Source organism: Aplidium turbinatum, chromosome 8, assembly GCF_918807975.1.
Source record: "Aplidium turbinatum chromosome 8, kaAplTurb1.1, whole genome shotgun sequence".
NCBI classification, from domain to species: Eukaryota; Metazoa; Chordata; class Ascidiacea; order Aplousobranchia; family Polyclinidae; genus Aplidium; species Aplidium turbinatum.
In genome coordinates this window covers 15,357,816-15,381,562 of record NC_137479.1, presented here as the reverse complement: position 1 = coordinate 15,381,562, position 23,747 = coordinate 15,357,816, and the positions used below count along the sequence as shown (strand labels likewise).

The following is a 23,747-nucleotide window of genomic DNA, read 5'->3' as shown; positions in this document are numbered from 1 at the left end:
TGCTTTGAAAAGTACCGAATCCCACCCGACCCCCCCCCCTCATCACAGGACAAACGGTTAAAAAAAAAGTGTATTGTTGGAATTAGGGGCCAGGAAATATTTTAACATGACTCTTACACTTTGTGTTGGCCTTTTCATGTTAGCATGTCTTATACTTTATGATAATAAATGTCCAATGACATTTGACCCTTAGAAGAACGGTAGTTCTTCAGATTAAACACTCAATAATTGTATTGATTCCATAGTTTATCATATGTTGAAATATGTATATCGTAACTGCATTTAAAAATCATGAATGAATAGACGTTTAGTTTGTTCTAAGAGTTATTTCAAGTTGTTGTGTTACCACTAAACAATAAACATACTTGTTATATGTGATTAATGATTTATTATCATCAGTTAAATTTACTCTGCTACCTCAACTGTCCGCACCACTCATACAATTCATGCAAGTAACATGTTGCCTTTGCTTCAATGTGAAAATATACCAATGGACTTTAGACTCTATGTATTGGCTTTTGTGTTGTCAATTGAGGATTCTAAATTAAAGTATCTTGCTCAATGAAAGACCAAGTACATTGGGGACTTAATTTTCATATTAAGACATGTTATTGTTAGTACTGTACATAGTTAGACATGTTCAATTGTTCATACTTGCCATCAAGGTATATCATTTAGGTAGTATGGCTTAGATACCTTTTATCAATCTATTTACTTAGACGAAGTTCATAATCTAGTAACAAAGTTTTAAATCCTGTGTTGAACTACTCACTGTGGTCTAAGATTCTGTTGTAAAGTTGAAATAAAACCAAAGAGATGTCTAGAAGAAATCGTTGGCTTGATGATGATGACGATATCAAACCAACATCAAAAGGATCAAGTCGATGGGGAGATGATGATGTAGAAGACTTTGATCCCAACAGGGATTATTTAACTCAAGTGGTTGAAAGAAAGCAGAACAACATGCTTGAAAGTACCCAGCAGTCGTTACGCATGCTGAATGAATCTGAATCCGTTGGCACTGCAACTGCTGAAGTGAGTTACTTTTAATGCATGTTCTTAGTTTATGGTGGTCATTCAAGTGGAAATTCTAACCGTTCGTAGAACTATTGAATCAAGTGCAGATAAAATAATATTTTTGTGTCAGGAACAATCATTAACAGGGAGCAACATAATTGTGTCACTTAGTTTACTTAAGGGTTGATTGTAACATCGCTCACTTTTTAGTTTGTATTGCTTTTTAATTTTATCCAGATGCAGTTGGCTTTATTCCTGACAATGACACAGTTTTAGGTTTCAAGTAATGAACAATGTTATTCAACCCTGTTTCTTTGTTCTCAAAACTTTCATATCTTTGCCTCATTTTGTCGGCTTAAGTCTCATGTATTTGTAATTCTTCTTGCATGTGTTGTAACATTTATCTCAACGATTGATTTTTTGCACTGAGTTTGTGTTTATATGTTGTAGGAACTGGTTCGACAAGGTGAAGTTTTAAGACGAACTGAACAGAGGGTTGACAAAATGGAGCAGGATTTAAAAGAAAGTGACAGACACTTGAGAAGTATAAAGAGTTTGTGGGGAGCGTTCATGAACAAATTTAGCAAAGAGCCTCCACCGTCTAAGCCCTCAAGTTTTCCACGAGTGAATGAGGAGGGTCATAATAAGTATGTATTTAATTCTCACTAAAACTTTTTTTGAAGCTAATGTGCACCAATTACTTCAGATCTCATGGCATGTTCCAAAGAATTTTATTTAGATGCTTCAGTGTATCTAAATTTCAACATTCTTTCCTTGCACACAACAAGCTAATACGTGTATGTTTCATACATGAAACGATGTGAAGTTATTATTGTAGTGAAACAAATGACAAAAAAAACTTTAAAAAATAAGATTCCGTTTAAAAACTTATTGAATCCTGATCCTCGGACACCGAGATTTGCAAAGTAAAATTTTCCGATTGTTGAGCAGGGGTCCCACTCGGTATAAAATCATAAAAAAAACACTAAAATTGTGATTTTGTCATAATTGGCACAAAATTTTCATAAAATTTTCACAAAACACAAATTGTTTGCTATTCATTTTCTACCGTTGTAATATTAGCTTTTGACCAACAGGTCAATAACTGGTTGCGTACGGTATGTTCTCAACAGAGCTTTAATTATATGTGCATGCAACTGCGTTATGGCACCTTACTTGTTTATGCTCCTCTATCTACAAACATTACAGTTTTGTCTAACCAATGATACATGATATTTTTTCTATATCGTTTACAGGTATATTATGTTACATTTTGTTAATGTAACGGTTTCACGATTTTGTGTTGTTGCTCAGTTGCTCAGCCACAGCCATGGTTGAAGTTGTTTTTAAAGAAGCTTTTTTGACCTAATTTGTTTGATACTTGTGTTATAAGGCACTAAGGCAGAGATTCCTAAACTGTTTGTGTACCACTTGGCAGTTTCCGTACAGTTTTGCATACCGCTTTCATCCAGAAAATCTCAAAAATACACAATAAAAGGCAAGACAATTTAACGAATATTAGCTCCAATCTCAAATACAAATTAAGAACCAAACCGTTTCAAAGCAACGAACCAACGGTTGACTTGATATTTCCTACAATGTGTTAAGTCATTAATAAAACCAGTTGCAAAGAGTTCGCAGCACGTGCATTCTCGTTGAGTTGAAAAAGGGCCCAATTTTGAGGGATTAACTTCCCCATAGTTTCTCTGCAAAATCATAACCGAGAGAAATTTTCAAGCATAATACTTATCAGTATACTTTACGATATAATCATAATCGAAGTCCCGCCACAAAAATAAATGACCAAAAAGTTTTAAACGCATTTATCTCGAACACAACTTTGTGGAAATCGGGCCCTTTTTGAATTCACGTATTTAATTGTGGTTGATACATGTAACATAAATGGCATAATGCTTAGGAATGACATGTATGCTGATTGCTTATCTGTTATCTAAACTATATTCAATCAGTGTTTTTTTTAAGGTGTTTTGGGGGACCGAAACGGTCCCCCAAATCTCTCCAGCGGTTTCCCAAAATTTGGACTTGCAACTACAGTAGCCTAATAAATAATTCGTTTAAGCAAATTTAGCTATTTTTTGGTATTTAAATGAAACACTTGCGGTCTCTTAAAACTACTTAGCGGTCACCCAAACCAAACCTTAAAAAAAACCTGTTCGAGCTGATGGATTCATTCACAAGATATAAACTGATATTCATTCAGCTCACTGAAACACAATTCGAACGTATATATGGGAACCGCCTTGCTATGTGATCCCTACAATTTCTCTAAACATAAGCAGTGCTCACTGAAATGGAATTTTCGAGAACATTCTCACCAAAATGGGAATCGCGTCTCTGTTATCACTGAATTGTCATAGACCAGTGATCTCCAACCATTTTAAGAAGCGACCCCAATTTAAATGAAAATGATTTTCAACATTTACATGCGACCCCATTTTGTTTTTCCCAAAATTATAAGATAAATTTGACTTCGCACTGTCTGTAACTGTAACAACACTCTGGACTGAAAAGGTGCTTTTCAGTCCAGAGTGTCGTTACAGTTGTAGTGCAAAGACAAATTTATCTTACAATCTTTCATTTTATGTATATTGCAGGTTGAATCCCTGATGAGGACACACGTACGTGTCGAAAATTTGAGTTATTTTCTCATATATTTTGTTTTGTGTTTAATACATTATGTTAAACCCGCTAAACTTTAAGACAGATTACACACTTTGGTTTGCCATTAAATTCAGTGAAACCAAGCTTTAAAAAGCCTCGTCATATGATCTTTTTTTCTGGTGTTTTTTGCTGCCATTTTTGTATAATGTGTAGCTATACTTACTAGCTACAAATTACCAGCTGCTAAGCAAACCGTAAACAGCCGATGAAATGTCTGCAAACTGCACCTGCATAAATAACTATTCGCTCGTTCTGGAGTCACCTTGAATAATAAAAAGTTAGTCTAAACTAGCATCGCGAATGCTTTTGCTCTGTCCTACTTGTCGCAACTATTCCGTTTTGGATAATTGCACCACAATGGTTTATTTGTGACACGAGGTAGCAAGCTGTACTCCAAAACACAGGCAAAGGTTGCGAACTTGAACAAAAAAGTATCGGTCTTATTTTTCGGTAATGAATTAAAACGGTAACAAATTTGGTGAGTTGTGGCGACCCCAGGAAAAGTTAAGGCGACTCACTTGGGGTCGCGACCCACAGTTTGGAGACCACTGTCATAGACCACCATCACCATGCCTTAACATGGAATAACCTGTGTTGTTGTGTGTGGTACGATAAGGTGTGTGTTGCTTCATGCATGCGTTTGCTGCTTAGTGCTTATCCAAAAGCTTGCATTCTGTTGCTTAGGTTACAAGATGCCATAGATGGTTGTGGCCGTGCTGACGATGAACGGAGGCGAGTAAACGATCATCCAGTGCTGCATCGGCAGGAGGAATCATCACAGTTATATTCATCATCCTCATCTTCACGATACAGTGCTCCCAAGAGCAGTGCCGAGCAGCAAGTAGATGAAAATTTAGGTGAGCGCAACGCTTTTCATTTATTTCCATTTCTTTTAAAATTAATTCCTATAGAATAGAATGCAAAAAGTAGTTTTGTAAAAACTGACTTGAAATTTTTCATACGGAATGCACGTGAAAACTTGGTTTTCGATAAAGGCATGTTTAATCCATAAGAAGATGAAACCAACAAATATCTTGGGATATGAATATGATATAAAGAAATAAACTTGAATTGCGAACGTTTTCGGCTGTACAACATGTTAGCCTTTCTCAAGCATCTCCACAATTTATTTATACATATTTGCTTTTACCAAAAACATTTGCAATTTTTAGTTAATTTTTATATATTGTGTTAAATGTCGCTACTTGGTTTTATCTTGTGTTTCAACAAAGCTAGTACCTCTACTAAGTACAATTGTAAAGACATTATTTTGATTGTGAAACAGCCATACTTTCGAAAGGTGTTTAAAACTCTGGCATACGAGGATCTCGACATGTCTGATGTGCGTATTTCGCCACTCGCTCCATCCTAGTAATGAACAAAACATCGCGCTTTTGCTAAAGAACACCAGTAGGCCTAAGCGCATTTCCTGTCGGCGCATGTAACGTTGAAGAAGTTCAGTCATCAGTGTGCTTTTACAATTTTTGTTTAGATCTAATGGGTCAGAGCTTGGCGAGATTGAAAGGGCTAGGACTCGGCATGCAAAACGAAATAGACGCCCAAGATCCTGTCATTGCCCGTCTCCAAGGAAAAGTACAAGTTGTGGATGGCAAGATTAACCGTACTAACAAGGAGATGATCAAGCTTAACAACAGCTAGAGGCATTACCTGCCACTTTGTTCTTGCATTGCCGTTCGAAAATTTGTATATACATGTATTGTTCACCGACGTGTATGTGGTTTTTGCTATTTGTGGAATAGGAAATCAACAGTAATGTTCCGTTACCCATTATTTAAGATTGTGTTTAGTGCATCGTTTGAAACAAGTTGGTTAGTCTATCTAACTTCTTAACGGTTCCCACAACGTTTTATTTTGTTAAAAAACATTTACTAAATTTAGCATATAGGTTAACCAACTAACTATTAGTTTACCAGTCACACCCAAACACTAGCTGGTGAGTTATTTACAAGTTACAGGCTACCTAAAAACTCACTGGTCAGTTAGCTTTCAAAATTTAATGTTGCTTGTTGACGTCATTTGATACTGAAACGAGTATTTTCAATTGTTTTAGCGGTTGTTGTTTGTCGATAGGTCAGTGTTGAGTTGTCACTTGTCATTGCTAACAAGTTGCAATGAAGTCGAGACATTTATTAACGATGACTACAGTTCTTTGTGTGAGAATATTTCTTTCATCCCTTTTGATACATAAATGATTGTATTTCTACGTATTGATGAGCCTTGATCATTGCTTTGTGTATTAAACTTTGCCACTAATAAAATATATTGCGGTTACAAAGGTTTTCAAACTCTTCTTGACTTGTGTAGAATGCTCATGGCGCAGCAAAGCGAAAGTAAGAGCTTTACCTTGAAAATGTGAAGCTTGATTTGTGTCAATGATCAATCAGAAAGCTTCCATCACCTGAAATTATTGAGAGTGTAGAGTTGTGGTTTACAGGTCGTCGCTTGCAAGCTTTGTGTGATGCGAACTACATTTTGGTTGCAAACCTAATTTGTTGGTTGTGATGGTATTAATTTTTCTCCACGAAAACCAAAACTCAAAATTAATGACATTAGGAAAAACTACTGCATATTTTGGTTGTTGATGACTGTGGATTAGACCAGGGGTCGGAACCCATAACTCGCGAGCCATATATGGCTCTTCGTGACGGCATCTGGCTCACAAAAAGTTTTACCTCAATTTTTCATTACAATTTAATGCAGAAAATACGCTCTTCTTCTTCAACAGATTGATCATGTTTGATCGGCTGTGATCTCTCTTATGAACTGCCTCCATTTTGTTCTGTCTTTTGTTTTTATTAGTGCTTCCGGCATGCTTTTTTTTCCTGTAATTTGCTTGATATTGTCAAAATATTTCATTTTTTGTCGTCCTTTTGTTCGTTTGCCTTGCACCATCCCAGTCAACATTGAATTTTCCAACGAGTTGCTTCTTGCAACGTGTCCGAAATATCTCAATTTTCTGAGGTTAATGTTGTTTATCAGACTCCATTTATCGTTTATTTGTTGGGAAACAAATTCATTTGTTTTTCTTTTCATCCAGCTGATACGTAATAGCCTTCTGTGACACCACGTTTCAAAACTTTTTAACGTTTTAATGTCACGTTTTTTGCATGTCCAAATTTCACATCCATATGTGGCAATTGGGAAAACGAGAGTTCGCAGCAATCTTAATTTCGTGTTTTTACCGATTGACCTCTGCTTCCACACCGTTGTAAGTGATGTCACAGCTGTTTTTGCCATAGCAATTCGCCTTCTAATTTCTGTGCTATCATCATAAGTGTCAGTTGTGACACTGCCAAGATAGCAGAAATTACTTACACTTTCAACAACATTACCACCAATGTATAAGCTTGGACAAATTTCATCTTTTTTACTTATGGCCATTACTTTTGTTTTTGTGGGATGTAATTGCAAACCATATTCTTCACTTCTTGACTTGACCCTATTTAAAAGTTCTTGCAGTTCCGTTACACTTCCACCGACCAACACTATGTCGTCAGCATATCGAAAGTTGGTTACCATTTTTCCTCCAATTTTCACAGAGCCATCAAAATTCTCCAAAACTTTTCTCATGATGTGTTCAGTATAAAGATTGAAAAGATATGGTGACAATATGCATCCCTGTCTAAAATACGCATCCCTGTCAAAAATACGCTCAGAATGCACCAAATTAAATACATTTTTTCAAAAATTTCCGGGGGAGGTCTGCCAGACCCCAGCTGTTTTTCTCTTCTTCAGTAAACACATTACCCCAGTTTTACAAATCATCACCTGCCACTACATATGAGTTGTATTAAGTGTTAAAGCAATATATGGTTTTTACGGAAATACATTTCCAAAAATGTAGTTTCTATGCCTCTCTCACCTAAAAGAGTTCCCAACCCTTGTATTAGACTATCTATCACCTTAGAGATTGTGAGTAATGTTGCGTTTTTGAAAGTGTATTTGCAAAAACAAAGTTTGTTCGCCCCCCAAAATGTTTTACTCTCCTACGGCTATGTAGCCTACCAAAGACTTATTAAACATGGTAGACCTACTCTACTGAACTTTATTCCTGCTAAGCACTTAGTAAAAGAATAAATTCATGATAATAATGTTTGCCTACTCAGCTTCCTCGCGTTTGCTCTGATATTCTGTGCTTTGTAAACTGTTGAAAGAAATCCATTTATTTGATTAGGGCCGTTGAGAGAATACTTTGGACCCTGTTAGCTACTAAAGAAATGCTCTTGTCTGAAATCAAGACACTTCTAAGAAAAGTGTACCGGTAGCCTCAGTGGCGTAGCAACGCAATATACCGCCCTTGGATTTTGCACGAAATGCCGCCCTCCTTAACATCGTCGTAAAAGCTGATTAAAATTTCACTCAACAGAAGAATTAAAGCAGTGTTTATTTAATTTTATTGAAAGTTTAAAATTCAATACGTCTAGCTTTCATTGAAGCAAATTCAGAAATTATATCGTCAAAAGATAATGTCTCGTCTAAATCCCTTTCAATAGACAGAATTGCCAGCGCAGAAAGCCTGCTTTCTCCCATAGTCGATCTCACGTAAGATTTTATCAACTTAAGTTTTGAAAAACTACTTTCACAGCTTGCGGTAGAAACGGCAACAGTGAGGTAAAGCTTAAGACTCATATATAAATAAGGTGTTGATTCACATAAACGATGTTTGCTTAACAACTCCAGCGCTGTATAGTCAGTTTTAAATGTAAAACCACTGGATCGTACTCGTCGATTAAACCTAGAGATTTCTAGTCTTACCTCGGTAAAATTTACGTTTTGGCTCCTTCATTCTTTGTTAATTCCTCTCAGTGCCGGTCTTTGGGGTGTGCAAACCGTGCGATCGCACAGGGCCCGCAAATTAGGGGGCCCGCAATTCACTCAGAAAATGCAGTAATTTTTGTCATTTCCAATGGAAAAATTCAACAAAGGAATTAGCAACAAGAAAACATAGAGACTCAACGGGTGCAACCTATTTCGTCCCCTGAAAAGATCGAGAGAAAAAAACAACAAAGCCGAAGTCGCTGATCGGAGTTGCCGCAAACATTTTAAAATTTCTCTCGATCTTTTCAGGGGACGAAATAGGTTGAAATTCGATTTTGTTGGCAGCGGACAGCACCATTTTACAGTAATATTCATACCCAAATTTTGTTGAACATGCTCTCAGAATGCCCCAAATTCAAAGTAATTGTTCAAAATTTTCTGGGGGAGCTCCCCCCAGACCCCCCGCCGCTGGGTGTCGCCTTCGACGACCACGCCATCAGGCATCGCCCGCCGACCGTCAAACCACCCCCCTCCCCTTTCAAAACACCTAGCTACGCTATTAAATTGGATCATTGTCATTGGGGCCCGCAAAGCATATTCCGCACAGGGCCCGAAATACCCTAAGACCGCCACTGTTCCTCTTCTCTAACTTTATTCTTCTTTTTAAAAAAACTCCACTTTCTTTTACTCTCTTCATAGGCAAAAATTAACTTCAGTGAAACTTCAGTGAAAAAAATTTCCAACTTTAATCTTGTTCTGGAGTCTGCAGCACAATAGTTAAAAAACAATAACCATAATTGCAAATTTGCTGAGTTAAACTGAGTGATCTATTTCAGACCTGAAACTTAATTAAGCCTTTCACAAACCTAACCCATCTTCACACATGAAGATGGAAGAATCTCGTCTATTCACCACAAACAGATGGTGAAGATGGCAGTTGACTCGATGACATAACGGTCCCTTCCTGTCTTCTCGCAACTGGTTTGTTCGTTTAAAACGTTATCACATTTTACCGCCCTCCAGCAACGTGCCGCCCCTGGATTTATCCACAAGATCCAATGGGTAGTTACGCCACTGGGTAGCCTAATTATAGGCTATCCAATAAATACGCTGTGGTTTCTTCAAGTAGGCTACCCGAGCCTTTGAAAAACTTACAGGCCCATAAAATCATTTAGTTCCTGGTTTAAAAGTACCCACCGTCAACGCCACTGCAGGCTATTCGATAGGTGCAGCACTATATAAAGATACTCTTCATTACCATTACCTTCGATTTATCGGAATGCGAGTGACAGGTTTAGCCGAAAGTTTACAGGTACGGTAGCCTACTAGACTAGTTTGAACTTATATCCATCCCAATAGCTCAGTTTGGTTAGCGCATGATTTTGTGAACGAAGAAGCTTCAAGATCAAGCGGCGCTTGTTCGACTCTCGGGGTGAGCGCTTGAGCAAGGCACTTTAAGGACTGCTCTCCGTTCAGTGGCATTTAATGAATGGAATAATTCCACGGCAACAACACTTCAACAATCGGAGTCTTTATGCTGTCAATCCTGCATCAGTAATTCAAAGGCTCTACAAGTATGCGAAACTGCAGGATTCAGCTTTAAAAGAAGCTTTCCTAGTCCGAGAATAAAGATTCAATCAATTGTATGCAGTAGCCTACTGTGGGTCGGTAGCTTATCTTTATGTCAACAATTACGTGCAATTGAGTTTGAATTAATCTACGGGTAGTTTTTGGCACGTAGGATGTAGGCACACTATCTTTAAAAAAGTCAATTTGAAATTGTGTAACTATAGTCTAATCAAAATATGAATAAACTTGTGTACCGTAAACCGGGACTACTTTGAACGCCAGGGTAACTTTGAACATTTTTTTTATTTTGTTTGTTCATTGTATGTTTACCTAAAAACGTATATTCGCTTATTTTATTTTTCTGTTTAGCAGTCAATTTGTAAATAGTGTCTGGTAAACTATTTCTGAAAACCCTTTCTGTTCGAAAAAAAAAGATTGCTGCTTTGAGACTATTTTGCTTTCAGCCTAGATTTTGAGGGAAATAATCAGTTTTGGCATGGTAAGAATACTTCATTGTGTGTCTGAGTGGTTTTAACGCTTTTGGGCAAAACCTTCTTATCAATTGCAGGGTAAGTCATAAGCAAGTTATATCAATATGCACATCGAGTTTTTTTGTAGTAGTTGTGGAAAGCTTGGGTCATATGCTAGATGGGTTACTTAGAACAGTATTCTGGGGTTACTTTGAACGTCAAAAGTGGATTTCGAAAATGCGGTATTCATCCTTTTTATCCGCAAAAAGTGTTGGAACGGCTTCCAGACTATGATTTGAATGAAAATAGCAATGCCAGTATCGGTACCGACACAGCTGGCAGAGTGTCAGATGCAGTTCTTGGAGTGCTCAGAATGATGTAGATGTGGATGAGGACAGACCAAAGAAGAGAAGAAAGAAGATCAATGTCATTCCAGGGAAAAGCATCACATGTGATGAGATAGCAGAAGCAGGTGAGCACCAGAGCACATACCGGTAACCATTCTTTTATTTCTAGAACCCTCTGATGTTTAGTTTTATTGCAAAGGTTAAATAACTTAATTTTTTTGTACCAGTACTGGAATTGGTGTCTAAAATATTTCTGCTTTGAAAGCATATCATTAACAACTTCACTACCATTTGCAAAAAGCTAGGATTTCGTTACACTGCTGTTCTGAATAAATATTTTTCAGGCACATCTAAAAGTGAAACTGCAGTTACCGGTACGAGCGGTGATGATGAATCGGAAAGCAATAAGTCGTATGAGAACGAAAGCATAGAAGATGGTGCTTCATCAGAGGATGGTGCGGTTTCTGATGGTGATATTGAAGAAAATGAAGTAGAAGGATCTAACAAAAAAGATATTGCAACTGGAGAGTACATAGGCAAATTGTTGAATACGAAGGGCAACAGTTTCCCGGTAAAGTGACAAGTGTTGAGAGCGAAGGAACGGTGGTATCGACATTGACAAAGTGCAATCGAAACGGATGGAGATGGCCCCAAACCAAAGATGAGATGCTCTATGAGTGGGATGATATTGTCAAAGTACAGCCCAAAGCCATTCCTCTTAATAACAGAAATATTCTTCGATTTTCTGACTTAGAATACATGTCGGAAAAGTAGTTGCAAAACCGATGCTAATATGAACTGTTTTGAGCCATATTTCATGTTTTCCTGTAGCATCATAATTGCTATTGCCAATTCATGTACCAGTTCGTGTAAATATGTTCTCTTCAGTGAAATGTGTTGCTTATTGTCAATATACTACGGTACCGATATCAAAAAGGTTTTTTAAAAGCTTTCAATGTGTTTAAAGTAACCTCATATACAGCCAAGTTTGAACAAACGTGAACAATTCACGTCTGTTCAAAGTAACCCCGATTACGGGGTTACTTTGAACACTAACAATTTTCTAAAAAAAGCGGTTAAGATAGAGATTAAAACTGAATGTTGTTTGTTCTATTTAGAGACCTAGTTGGTCCTCCTAACATATTGCAATTTAGCGCGGATAGGTTAAGAAACCGCTGATGCACTTCATTTTGAAGTCAAAAAGCGTTCAATGTAGCCCCGGTTTACGGTAGCCTAATTTCAACTGGGCTTTTTATATAGGCCATTTTACTTAAAATTTGTACACAACAGCAAAAGGTAGCTTATCATCTCAATAATGGATCACTGAATTAGATATCCATGCCTCAAGAGGATTGGAAAAGGTACCGTAACTCATCAGACGAACTGACCAACTATAGAACCTAGCCTACTAAATGGTAAAAAGTAATTTGGCTCGGTTTTGAAAGCTTCTCTTGCTAATAAGTTACGTGTATCAAAAATTCTCAATAATTACCGTATATAAAATTTTTGACCAGTGCCCGACGTAAAAACTCAACAGAAATAAAGCAAAACAATCTGGTCATAATTCCAGACAATTAACACCGAAAAAAGTTTTAGTAGGCTATTGATTGGTTGGTTTTAAATCTTTATCCTCGGACTGACAAAGCGTTTGATAGGCTAGTCCTGGTGGTTTTACGCATACTTGTAGAGGCTTTTTACCGAGATTGGTAGAGTGAAGTTTTTCGTTTGTTGAATAGCTTCTTAAACAAAAACACAGAATGGTATTTTAATTTACTCAACTAAGTAGGCTATACAGCAGCCTACCACTTTTTGTGCTGAACAACAACACATTCATAAAACAAAAAATTGCAATAGTTTTTTTGTTAAGCTTATCTCTCGAGCGTAGGTTACGATTCTTTGGAACAGACTAGGTGTTCGATAGTTTTTAAGATGTTGCTTATTTTCAAAATTGAAGAACTGCTTGGGATTTTATTTTAAAGGTGTGGCAACTCTTTTGTTTACCTTTTTTATGTCGTCTTTCGATTCGGTTCAACAGGAATGGAGAAACTGTGTTTTCAGCTCCTTGCGCTGTGTGGGCTAGGCTTGTTATTTAGTTATTTGTGTTAGGTTAGGCTACAGATTTAGACTTGTTAGTATCGTATCGGTTTTTATGGTTTGCAAAAAAGACAAAGAAAGAAGTTTCAAAGCATGTGAACTAAACCAAATCTCTGTTTAAAAACATTATAACCAGACAATATAAATTTCTCTGCCATCTAATAAGAAAGCATAAGCAGGAGCATGTCTCTTTAACTAGTAAAATTTCTGGAAATCGGGCACCTGGCAAACAAAAAAAACTCATCAGAAACAAGTTAACGACAAAGCAGAAGCATCCATACAACACAAATAGGTTAATAGGAACACTTGGTCTAATTATATTCATCCGGAGCTGGTATACAAGTCCCCCCCCCCCCCCTGGCAACAAAGAGAAATTGACCAAAACATGTGGATTGAAGTGTGTGAACAGTAAAGCAAAGGTAAAGTGGTTTCACCCTATAGGTTTGATTGAGTCCTGTCTTTGTCATGAGTTACCAAGGGGGGGGGGGGGGGGGACTTGTATACCAGCTCTGAAATATAAGTTACACCATTTGAGTGATTTAACAGCTCTATTCACGTTGTAAGAAAATCTTTTGGTGTGATTTTATGTCATTGGCATATTGGCTGGACCTGCTGAAAAGGTCATGTGTATGCACACACCCAACCTATCCCATCCCCAGGGTATGGGATGGAATGGAATGAAAGGCGTTTTTCTCATCTGAAGATTTTCTTTCATCCCTTTTTCATTCCATCATTCAAATCTTCCATTCCATCTCAAAAATTTTTTCCATCAGCAAATTTTGTGATCTCTGCATTGTATATGCCACAAGTAAGCTTGTTAACTATAGGCTAAAAAATGATTGATTGATTGATTGAATCTTTATCCTCGGACTGGGAAAGCTTCTTGTAGAGCTTAATCCTGGCAGTTTCGCATACTTGTAGAGGCTTTGAATCACTGACGCAGGCCCGGTCACCGAGATTGACAGAGTGAAGTTTCCGATTGTTGAAGTCTTGTTGCCAGGGAACTATTCCATCCATTAGATGCCGCTGAATGGAGAGCAGTCCTTAATGTGCGTTGCTCAAGCGCACACCCCGAGAGTCGAACCAGCGCCGCTATTGATCTTGAAGTTTCTTCGTTCCAGAAGTGACGCGCTAACCAATTGAGCTATTGGGGTGGATTTGAGCTAAAACTTTAGCTAATTGAGCTAATAAAATTTGAGCTAAAACTTTAAAAGCAGTAGTTTTCTAAAGATTACGTAGGTGTCATCTGGTATTTGAAGTTAAAACTAGAAAACTATATTTGTGGTCTTGTTTCTGTGCTACACTTGTTGCACAGGGAGCACAACGAGATGGAATACGTTGGAATGGCTGTTTTTCGTGTTTTGTCAAGTCATGAAAAACATCAGTGGTATATATCTCATTTGTATGATTGTTTGTTTTTTTGATGTCTCCAGGTGTATTCCCAATATGTTTTCAAATAGTATATACAGCTATATAGGCCTACTGAAATAAACTTAATTGATCGATTTATTATTATTATATACGGTACGGTATCACAGTTAGCGCTTTGGTTTTCAAAGTGCTCTGCTTGCTGCCACATAATATTATTGTTTCTCAGACTATTTGATTGATTATTCACGTTAGAGTGTATGCGCGGTAAACAACTGAAGTAAAACTATGGGACTCACAAGGATGCTTTTCGAACTTCTTGAACAAACAGCATGTTGGTTTAATACGTATGAAAAATCAAATTATTTCATTTAAAGAAACGTAATCAAATGGTAACTTTACTCAAGTTATCTTACAATTTTTTTTTACTTCAAAAAACTGTGTTAGAACATTAATGATGGAGTTGGGATGGATTAATGGAAAACTGTCTTCTATCCCATTCCATCATCATCTTCCATCGCAAAACATGCCTTTCATCCCATTTCCTGCCCTTTCCTGAAAATGTACATATAGAACCAAGTAGACTGGTGTTATTGTTCATATTCATTTAGACACTGCATAGAAATGTGATGTCAATTAATGACTATAAAGTAAAAAGATCTCTTTTCAACATTAACAATGAGGCTGTGATATCGTAGACTACTCAGATAAATGTAAGTAATAATTCTAGAAGCAACCAGCCTAGTTCAATGATGTGGAAGAGGAAGTTTTTCCTATTTGTCAGCATCAGGCTGGACACTCACTAGTACAGCAAGCAATATTTTGATAACCATATAGGTGCAGCTACTTTACTAGCTGTGATACATTGAACAATGTACGGAGCAGTTGAATATATCCAGGAACCAACTGAGTTATCAGAGTGGTTACCAATTCCAATTTGTAGCAGAATAGTTATGACACAGGCAAGATCAGTCATATGTCTATCACTAAACATCGTTCAATGCTATTTTTGTTGTTATCATGTAGCATAGCCTTGTCTAGGCTTCATTTGTTGTTACCAAATTAAAAAAAATTTAATGTATATGTACTGTTTCAAATTACGACATGATACTTATCTTAATTACAAATAACATCTCATTACCTACTAACTTTTATGGTTGCTTCAATGTTGTGTTGACTGTTAAGCATTTTTATTGACCTAGTGGTGGGATTACATCTTAAATATAAAAAGAACAATGCTATGATTGGTGTGTAATCAAATATTTGTCTAAGTTGCGTTTGAAACTATTTATGTTTTCGGATATCACAACTTCATTCATTTGGTAAAGTATGCTACTTATTTTAGTTTTCTTGAAAATCCTGATTTGAGAAAAAATGTTCTCATGAGGCTAAGTTCATTTAGATATATTATTTTTTTCAAAATACATACTACATCACAAGCCTCAATGACAAAAAACGTTGATGCTTTTTCACAATGACAGCTAAAAATCACCTGTCAGGCACCACACAAGCATTAGACTAGCCTATATCATCTATATTTTGTATGACACTGAAAATAACAAATGGTAGTGTGAATTAGTGTGAATAACAACATGTTACTAACAATAACAGCATGCTTAAACAGTTTGTGTCACTTTCTTTTTTCCACACTTACTAATGATGTGCAAAATGTGTTTTTAGTATTCTTAGCGTCTGTGTATTATACTGTTGAACTGGCATGTTGTATTTCACCAAATTAATGTAAGAAAAATGTACTAAGTTATGTGGCATTTGAAGCAGCTTTTTGCAGTATGCTGCACTTATAACTTTTATTTTGCTTCAAAGTGAGAAAAAAATTGCCTAACTAAATAAAAAATAAACTGAATTCCACAGGTTATGGGTAACTTTTACTAAAATGTTGACATAGTCAAAATTTGTGCTGTATGCTTCACCTTGTATGAAAGTATCAAGATGTTGTTGTGTTGCCAAAATTGCTTGCAAACAAAATAACATCGACATGAAAACAATTTCACTTCATAATTGTGGAGCAACATTTCTTATTATTCTACTTTTTGCCATTCAACCATCTACGGGATATGCAAGTATGAAGCTTTAGTTAACTTTTTCTTACTTGATTGCACTGTGTTGTTTCTCAATTACTTAACATCTATTGAGCTTATCATCCAATAGTTACTGCATCGTCATGAGAAGCTTTGATAGTAATGCTGATTTTTAATATTTTGTCTTTGTATTGTGAACTGAATAGAGTGGTATTTAAGTCAACTTATTAAAGTGGTACCATACAGATTACAGAATGGCTCATTTGTTTTAGTAGCATCAGTCTATAAAACAGTAAAAAAATATGCAGTAAAGTGATTTTATTTTTTTAAGGTACCATCTATCAATTGATGTTATTTTTAATTGAACGTGATCCTATGTAATTTTTCAGAAGTGATTTTGCTAAAATTAGAAACTATTGAAAAGAGATTACTCAATGATAAGCTTGTTTGCCATGCCAACCAATACTTCATAGAAGAGCAATCATCAATTAAATATGTTTATTTTTCAGAGGCTCCTGATAGAATGCCTAGAGTTCTAGACCAAATACTGTAAATAATACGAGTACTTTCCCAATTATTTGTAATAGCAAAGGCCTATTGGCTCTTCATCACTGTTTTTATTTTTAGGATTCAAATGTGAAGATGCGTTTGGTACTGCAGAATGCACACTTTTGTCTCGGCAAAATTATTGTAATCAACTAATTGTCAAGTGGGGTTGTGCACAATCTTGTCAGTTATGTAGTAAGTGAACAGTCAACTGAGCAACTGTAAAGTAGATGAATCAGCTTATTCGATCATAAAAAATGAACAGAAACAACACCATTGTGAATTACAATATGAATTACTATGTTCAATGTCTCTGCTTTGGTGGGGAGACAACGAAATGACCCCATAGTGCACTGGTCGGTTACCACCCAAATAGTAAGTTAGTGACAAATCAGGGTGTTTGGTTTAGCAGAAACCCCAATACAGCATATTGCATAAACATACGAAGTATGCAACAGTAGCCGCCTATTGTGCTCCATTAATTTGCAAAAACATAAGCTATTTTTAATACACCTGAAGGCACCGATACAAAATCTGATAGAATGGTCTCTGTAAATTGCTTCAGATGACCTACAAATTTGCAGAAAACAGAGAAAAATTACTCCCACACATTCCACTAATCTTTGTCATCCCCGCGCAATATGTGTTGACGTTGCACCGAAACAGGCTCATTTTCTCTTGATTGTGGGAATTTTTATGTTCAGACTGAGGAAGCTTTTTTGCAAACTTAATTTCGGCAGTTTCCCACATTTGTAAAGATTTTAAACAACTGACGCAGGCTCAGTCACTCAGTGAAGTTTTTGCTTGTTGTTGAGGTGTTGTATGTAAATTAGTCCATTCACTAGGTGCGACTAAATGGAGAACAGTCCTGAAATGCGTTGTTCAAGCGCACACCTCGAGAGCTGAACCAGAGCACAGTTACCGCATACCCCGTTGGACTTGCATTTCTAAGACAAACTTCTATTACCTACCCTAGATTGATGGAGTTTATTTTTCAATATATTTAATTAACCTACCCTAAGCTGCATTATATTTGTTTTTTCTATAATCAGGTTTTTGAATGCTTGACAAGTGCTAGATGCAACAGTTTTGTGCAATGCAGTGTAGGATTTCTTTGTATCAACTTTTGCGATTTTTTTTGCATCAAGACAAATGTCGTGTTGCTGCTTAGATTCGCCTACTTGTGTACAACGTGTTGTAACGCATAATGACATCAATTTTTGAGAAGGATGTCAAAACCTGCACTCCTGTAGTAAAAAAACTGACTTTCTTTGATGCATTTATCACCGTAGAAAAACGTGCTGTAATGACTGTTTTACCCCTTTATCTCATTCTGACTATCGCACATTCCTTCTTCATTCTGACCTTGTTTGTGTTGTCCTTTAACTTATTGTTGACATGTTCTTTTTTGTATTAATAACTGCAAACCAAACATGCATAAGTTCATTTGCGAATTTTGTGTTGTTTTGTGATAAAATCGTCCTTTTCTTATGTTTTAGCAAAATGTTTTGACTACATAGAAGATAGAACTCCTAACTAATTATGCTACCGTGTTTTTTATCATCATCATTTTCAGCCTGTGAGAGCCCACTGCAGAGCGTAAGCCTTCCCCTTTTCATGCCAATTTACAAGTGTTTTTTGTGTTGTTTTTTAAATAGTGTTATTTATGCTGATACATAAATAATTTTCAGATAAGAGCTTATCCTGGAGTAGGTGGACACATTGGAGCGAATGCAGTGCTCGGAAGTGTGGCACCGCTGGGCGAAGAACAAGAGTTCGGTTATGTGAAACCATACAGCCATGTATTGGCTCAACCATTGATGTGCAATCTTGTGTTCGTACCGCCTGCATTGAAGAAACAAACGGCGTACGTATAATCCGGTATGGTTAGGCTATTTGTCTGTGTCAATGTGATCAGCGTTTCTGCTATCTTTGTTTAACTCTCATTCCCATATGTAATATGTATCATAGGCTTTTGGTATACTACATGCTGAGTTCATGTATCATGCCAGCGTTCTTGGTTGGATTAATAATTTGCCTTACTTTCTTTAAAAGTAGCGCGCTGCAATATATCAAATGAGCGGCGCTCCCTCTGCTCGCTATCAGTCGCTAAGTAAGTGAAGTGTACTTTTATGCGCTGCTTTTTGTATCAAGGTGACACTGAAGGCTGCAGCTTCTTGAGTACGGTAGCTTGTAAAATTGAAATGTCGATTAAAACAAGTTTGTTTCAAATGCATTTTACAAAATATTTGCAAAGATATATAATACCAAGTTTTGAAAAAAACAGCTTATATCTCAGTGTTGCCAGCTTCTTAGAAAGTTTCTGGCTCAATTTAGTAAACAACAAGCCCAAACGTAGTCTAAAATTTTGTAGAAAAAAAGATCCCAAAAGAAGACTGCGCTTTTACTCGCACTGAAAATGAAAACAGTTTAGTTTTTGAAACGTTTGCTGAACATAAGTTTAGTATTTCCATATTGGGCTTTTTGTTTTTTGATTAGATTAACCAGGCGTTCCAAGCGTGTCATCCTCTTATCAAGTTTGCATTCAAATTGTTTTAGCGTGTGTGTATTAAAAAATGCATGTTCATTGCAAGTAACTAACGGGAATCAACAGGAGATATGTGACCCGACCGAGCAATTTCTATGTCCTGGTGGATCTGTGAAACACACCAGCGATTGTCGAAACCGTACATGGTTGTGCGATGGTTTCAAGGATTGCACAGACAACGCCGATGAAGTTGATTGTTTGTTAGGTGGCGGTCCTACTGATGGTGAGATGAAGTTACGTTCAGGTTTTTATTTGAAGTTACTTCTTGCGCTTGTCGCAACTCCGCTATGTTTAAGCGCCTTTTGAGTAGGCTAATGGGGGGCGAGGGCTGACACTTTGCGTATAGCAGCCTTAGCCCTTGTCTACTCTTCAGCAGAGTACTGTGCACCTGTTTGGCGCCGCAGTGCTCACTGCCACAACATCGACACTGCCATAAATACTAAATAGCGCCCTGCGCACAGTGACGGGATGCCTGCGTCCCACACCATTTGACAATCTCCCCATTCTCGCTGGCATCCAACCCGCTGAGCTTCGTCGCAAAGAAGCCACTCTGTCCCTCGGTCGACGGGCACTGGAGCCTAACCACCTTTTCCACCACAAGACCTCTGCTCTCCCAAACGAGCACCCCAGTCGAGTGAAATCAAGACACCCATTCGTGCCAGCCGCTCAACTTCTTATCAACGAAGCTGATGTACAAGACATCTCTGCGTCTACTTGGGAGGACCATAAATGGAGTTCTGAATGGAAGTCAAGCGCCACCAGACTCTATTCGTTCATCCCCGACGCCGACACACGCCCCATCGGCCTAACACTACCAAGACAGGCATGGGTGCGCCTCAACCGTCTCCGTACGGGCGTCGGGCTTTTCCGCTCAACCATGCACCATTGGGGAATGGCCTCTTCCTCCTCCTGTGAATGAGGTGCCGAGGAACAGACCGCAGACCACATCATCAATGACTGTTCCATCTTCAAGCCACCTAACGGAGTGGAAGGTCTGCGTGTCATGGATGATGAAACCAAAGACTGGCTGCTCTCTAGTAGCCTTCCACTGTAGTCCGGGAACATCGTGAATCTGGGGTGGTAAAAGGATAGACCCTCGGCCTCAGAGGCTCACACGACGACGACGACGAGTAGGCTACAGTTAAAGAAATTAGGCAACAAAATCTATTTCTGCTATGCAATACAGATGTTACCAAGAAGAGAATTTAAACGTTTGGGTGAAAAAATCCTTATACGAATATTTTCGTTTTTTTTAAAGCCTCCCCAAGCACGCGAAGCTTCCATAGAGGTTTTCTTAGTTCAAGAACGATAAGTTTCGCAATCAGTCAGGACGTGCCGTGTTTCGCATGTACAAAGACTTTAACGCCACATATAATTAACCTTAACTGAGTGTACCATTGAACCAACTGGTCATACCAGGTTTCATCATTTTTGTTTCAGCGTTTCTTATAGAATTTGTAACCACGGATTCCATTCCTCAATGCTTGCACGCCAACAAGAAGAACGTGTCTCTCCCGTGGCATTGCGGCACACCCATCGCTCCTTACTATCATGAATTTCGATGGAAGTGGCACGGCTTTCACAACCTCAGAAATGTCAAAGATGGAAGGTGTCTTGCTGTAAACGGCACAACTGTGAGCAAAGTTATTATAATGTTAATGTCATAGGCGCCGACTCCAGGGGGGCGGGGGGGGGGGGGGGGCGGCGCCCCCCCGTGAATTTAGCTCGGGGTGGCTGCCCCCCCGCAAATTATTAAAAAAAAATCCAATATCAAATGTTTTTAAGTTCAGATTTGCGTTAGTTTGACCTTCATTGCGGATCGATCTCAATTAAAAGATCTACTTGTTGCAACAAGAGCGCTGCTCCTAAGATAACAAAAGAAACAGGAGTACGGTGACTGATAAACGGCAGCATGGTGCCGTTGAAGCATAGTAACAATGATTGAAAAACATTTTTCTTGATTTCTTCTGCTTTGTTTTTTCTTGGGAGTGTCAATAACGAGGTGCGGTTTGCTCAGTTTAGTATCTACGCGTATTAAGAGCTAAAGTTCAAAGTGAGCCTACAGGCCTCGAAATTCGTTTTTGTTGACGGCGGACAAACCTGTCTGGTCTGAGCAGCTATCTCGGCGGACAAATTAAGTCTCACGGCTGACACACCAGTTTTAGCCGTCGATCGTCATGCTTAATCACTTTATCTTGATAATAATTCTTTGCCATTTCAGAACTATAACTACGGTTTTAGAAGGCTTTTTAAAAATTCAGTAAAGTCACTCTGAAAGGCTTTCATCAGACCAACGACGTGCGCTTGAAGAGTCAAAGCGCCGTGTAGCTGGTCAATACGTCACATAACTGATTAACTTCCACCGAACGAGGTCGTGTGGCTTATTGCGTCACAATGCTCTAGGCCGGAGTCGGAAATTTCTACACTAACGCTACTATTTTCTGCTGTGCAAAGTTTTACAGGCTTTTTTCTTTAAGTTGACTTTTGCGTGTCATGTGAGCGAAAGTGAATTTTCCTTGGGTCTTTTCTTTCTCACTGTAGGCCTAATACCAAAACTTAACAAATTTTGTTGCATCTTGCTGTAATAACCTACTCGTATAATATAATTTAGTAACCAACCTTGCCGTATCATTATTACTCGGTGATCAAAGCCAGACATTGTGACGTAAAACTTGAACTAAATTGCGCGTGATTAGTGTAGACTGTAGAAGTACCTGTACTCCTATCGATTCTTAGCGAAGAATTCATCTTTGTTACGCTGCTTCAATGTCATCAATCGTTGAAGCAATGTAAAAATCGAAAGTTTTCCTCCTTGAATGGAAGCTATATTCACATTTTCTAGATGCGCGCTAAAATGCGCTGGAAATTATATTATCGCAACAATTGTTCGTGCTATGCAATGACGATTTGTATCGCTAGTTCCTGTGTTATTTCTCAGCAGACAAATATGACCGATCTAGATGGTACTTCCCGCGTACATCACCTGCTGTGACGGCGGACATGTCCGATGTCCGCCGTGAATTTCGAGGCCTGAGCCTACATTATTAAGCTTGGCGATATACAATGGCATATAGACGCAAAAAAACATCAATGCTGACAAACAAACATCAGCATTTTGAATGTAAGCAATCAGTCGGCTAGAAAGTTTGCCCCCCCGGCGATTTTCAAAACCCGGCGCCTATGGTTAATGTTATAATTGTAAAGCTATGCTAATGTCATAAATATGCGTAGTGTATTACTAGCATATAAGTAAAATATGCTGCTAATACCGCTAATGAAAAGATGAAGACCATTTGTCCACTTGAAGTCGAAGCATTGAACAATATTAGTTTACATCTCGACCCTGTAGCATTCGCAAACAAGCTGAGGATTCTGCTGCTTTGTTGGGGAATATTGTAGAGATTCGTCAGGCATAGACTTGTTCAAATAGAATTATGTAATTTACATATTTACAGCTTCAGTGAAGTGACGCCTGCTTGTTGCAGAGAGCTGTCGAGATGACGAAGTGTGACTCCAATAACATCTACCAACACTGGCAATGCTCGACTGATGGTGGGCTTGAGATTCCTAAACAAAAGAGGTTGACAGAAAGGTAAAGCTATGCAAAGTGCCCGTCTTTCACGTCAGTTAAAAATGCGATAAGCAATGACTTCAACTAAGTTGTTACATGAACGTTTTTAAATGAACTTGTCTAATCACATGTAAGGTCGAAGATTTTTATTTCGCTAGGGAGAAGATAAAGCTTCGTGCTGACGTTTCATTATCATCACGTGTTCTCTCTCTGAACCGAAGATTGGCTGTCATTTGCTTGCACATTTGCTAAATTTTTTGCTTCTCCAATGCTTGACAAGTTGTATTTCATCATCTTTAAAAGTTTGTCTCCCCCTGCACCTCTTTCTCTCCACCATTAAAAGTGTGATATATACAGTAACTTCTTCAACTAAGTTGTTACATGAGCGTGTTTAATGTCAGGTCTCTCATCACATCTAAGCTCATGCTTTTCTGACGTTAAAAGAGAGAATATTACTAAAACAAAGTAACTTAGCCTACTCTTGGCGGGAGTTGAGCCGACGCTCTTTTGAGCATCGCCCCCATTCTCTCACCATTCGACTATCCTCATTTGTTTGTCGGAAGGTTTTTGACTTATGAACGATCAACCGGAAAAATGATCGTCACTAGCACCAAGGATCCGGATGTGAAGTGGAAGCTGTTTGGAACCAAAGAAGATATTTGCTCCGAGAAGCGACGTTGGTCGGAGTGGAGTAAGATACTTATTTATAATCAAGTT

The 23,747-nt window shown here is 37.9% G+C and overlaps 2 protein-coding genes across 2 annotated transcripts in view; both read left to right on the top strand.

Moving 5' to 3' along the window:
• Positions 1-699: 699 nt before the first annotated feature.
• LOC145775558 (synaptosomal-associated protein 29-like) lies at positions 700-5,989 on the top strand. Its single transcript, XM_082586857.1, has 4 exons — positions 700-1,035; positions 1,468-1,664; positions 4,384-4,556; positions 5,192-5,989. Exons 1-4 carry the CDS (start codon positions 817-819, stop codon positions 5,356-5,358), a joined length of 756 nt encoding a protein of 251 aa, XP_082442983.1. The 5' UTR covers positions 700-816; the 3' UTR covers positions 5,359-5,989.
• Positions 5,990-16,322: 10,333 nt separating this feature from the next.
• The window catches only part of LOC145776093 (uncharacterized), a 74,400-nt gene continuing 66,975 nt past the window's right edge, over positions 16,323-23,747 (top strand). Inside the window, 7 exon segments of the mRNA XM_082587498.1 lie at positions 16,323-16,407; positions 16,993-17,106; positions 18,603-18,778; positions 19,526-19,682; positions 20,900-21,093; positions 22,945-23,051; positions 23,594-23,721. Of these exon segments, the coding sequence (XP_082443624.1) occupies positions 16,323-16,407; positions 16,993-17,106; positions 18,603-18,778; positions 19,526-19,682; positions 20,900-21,093; positions 22,945-23,051; positions 23,594-23,721 (961 nt within the window).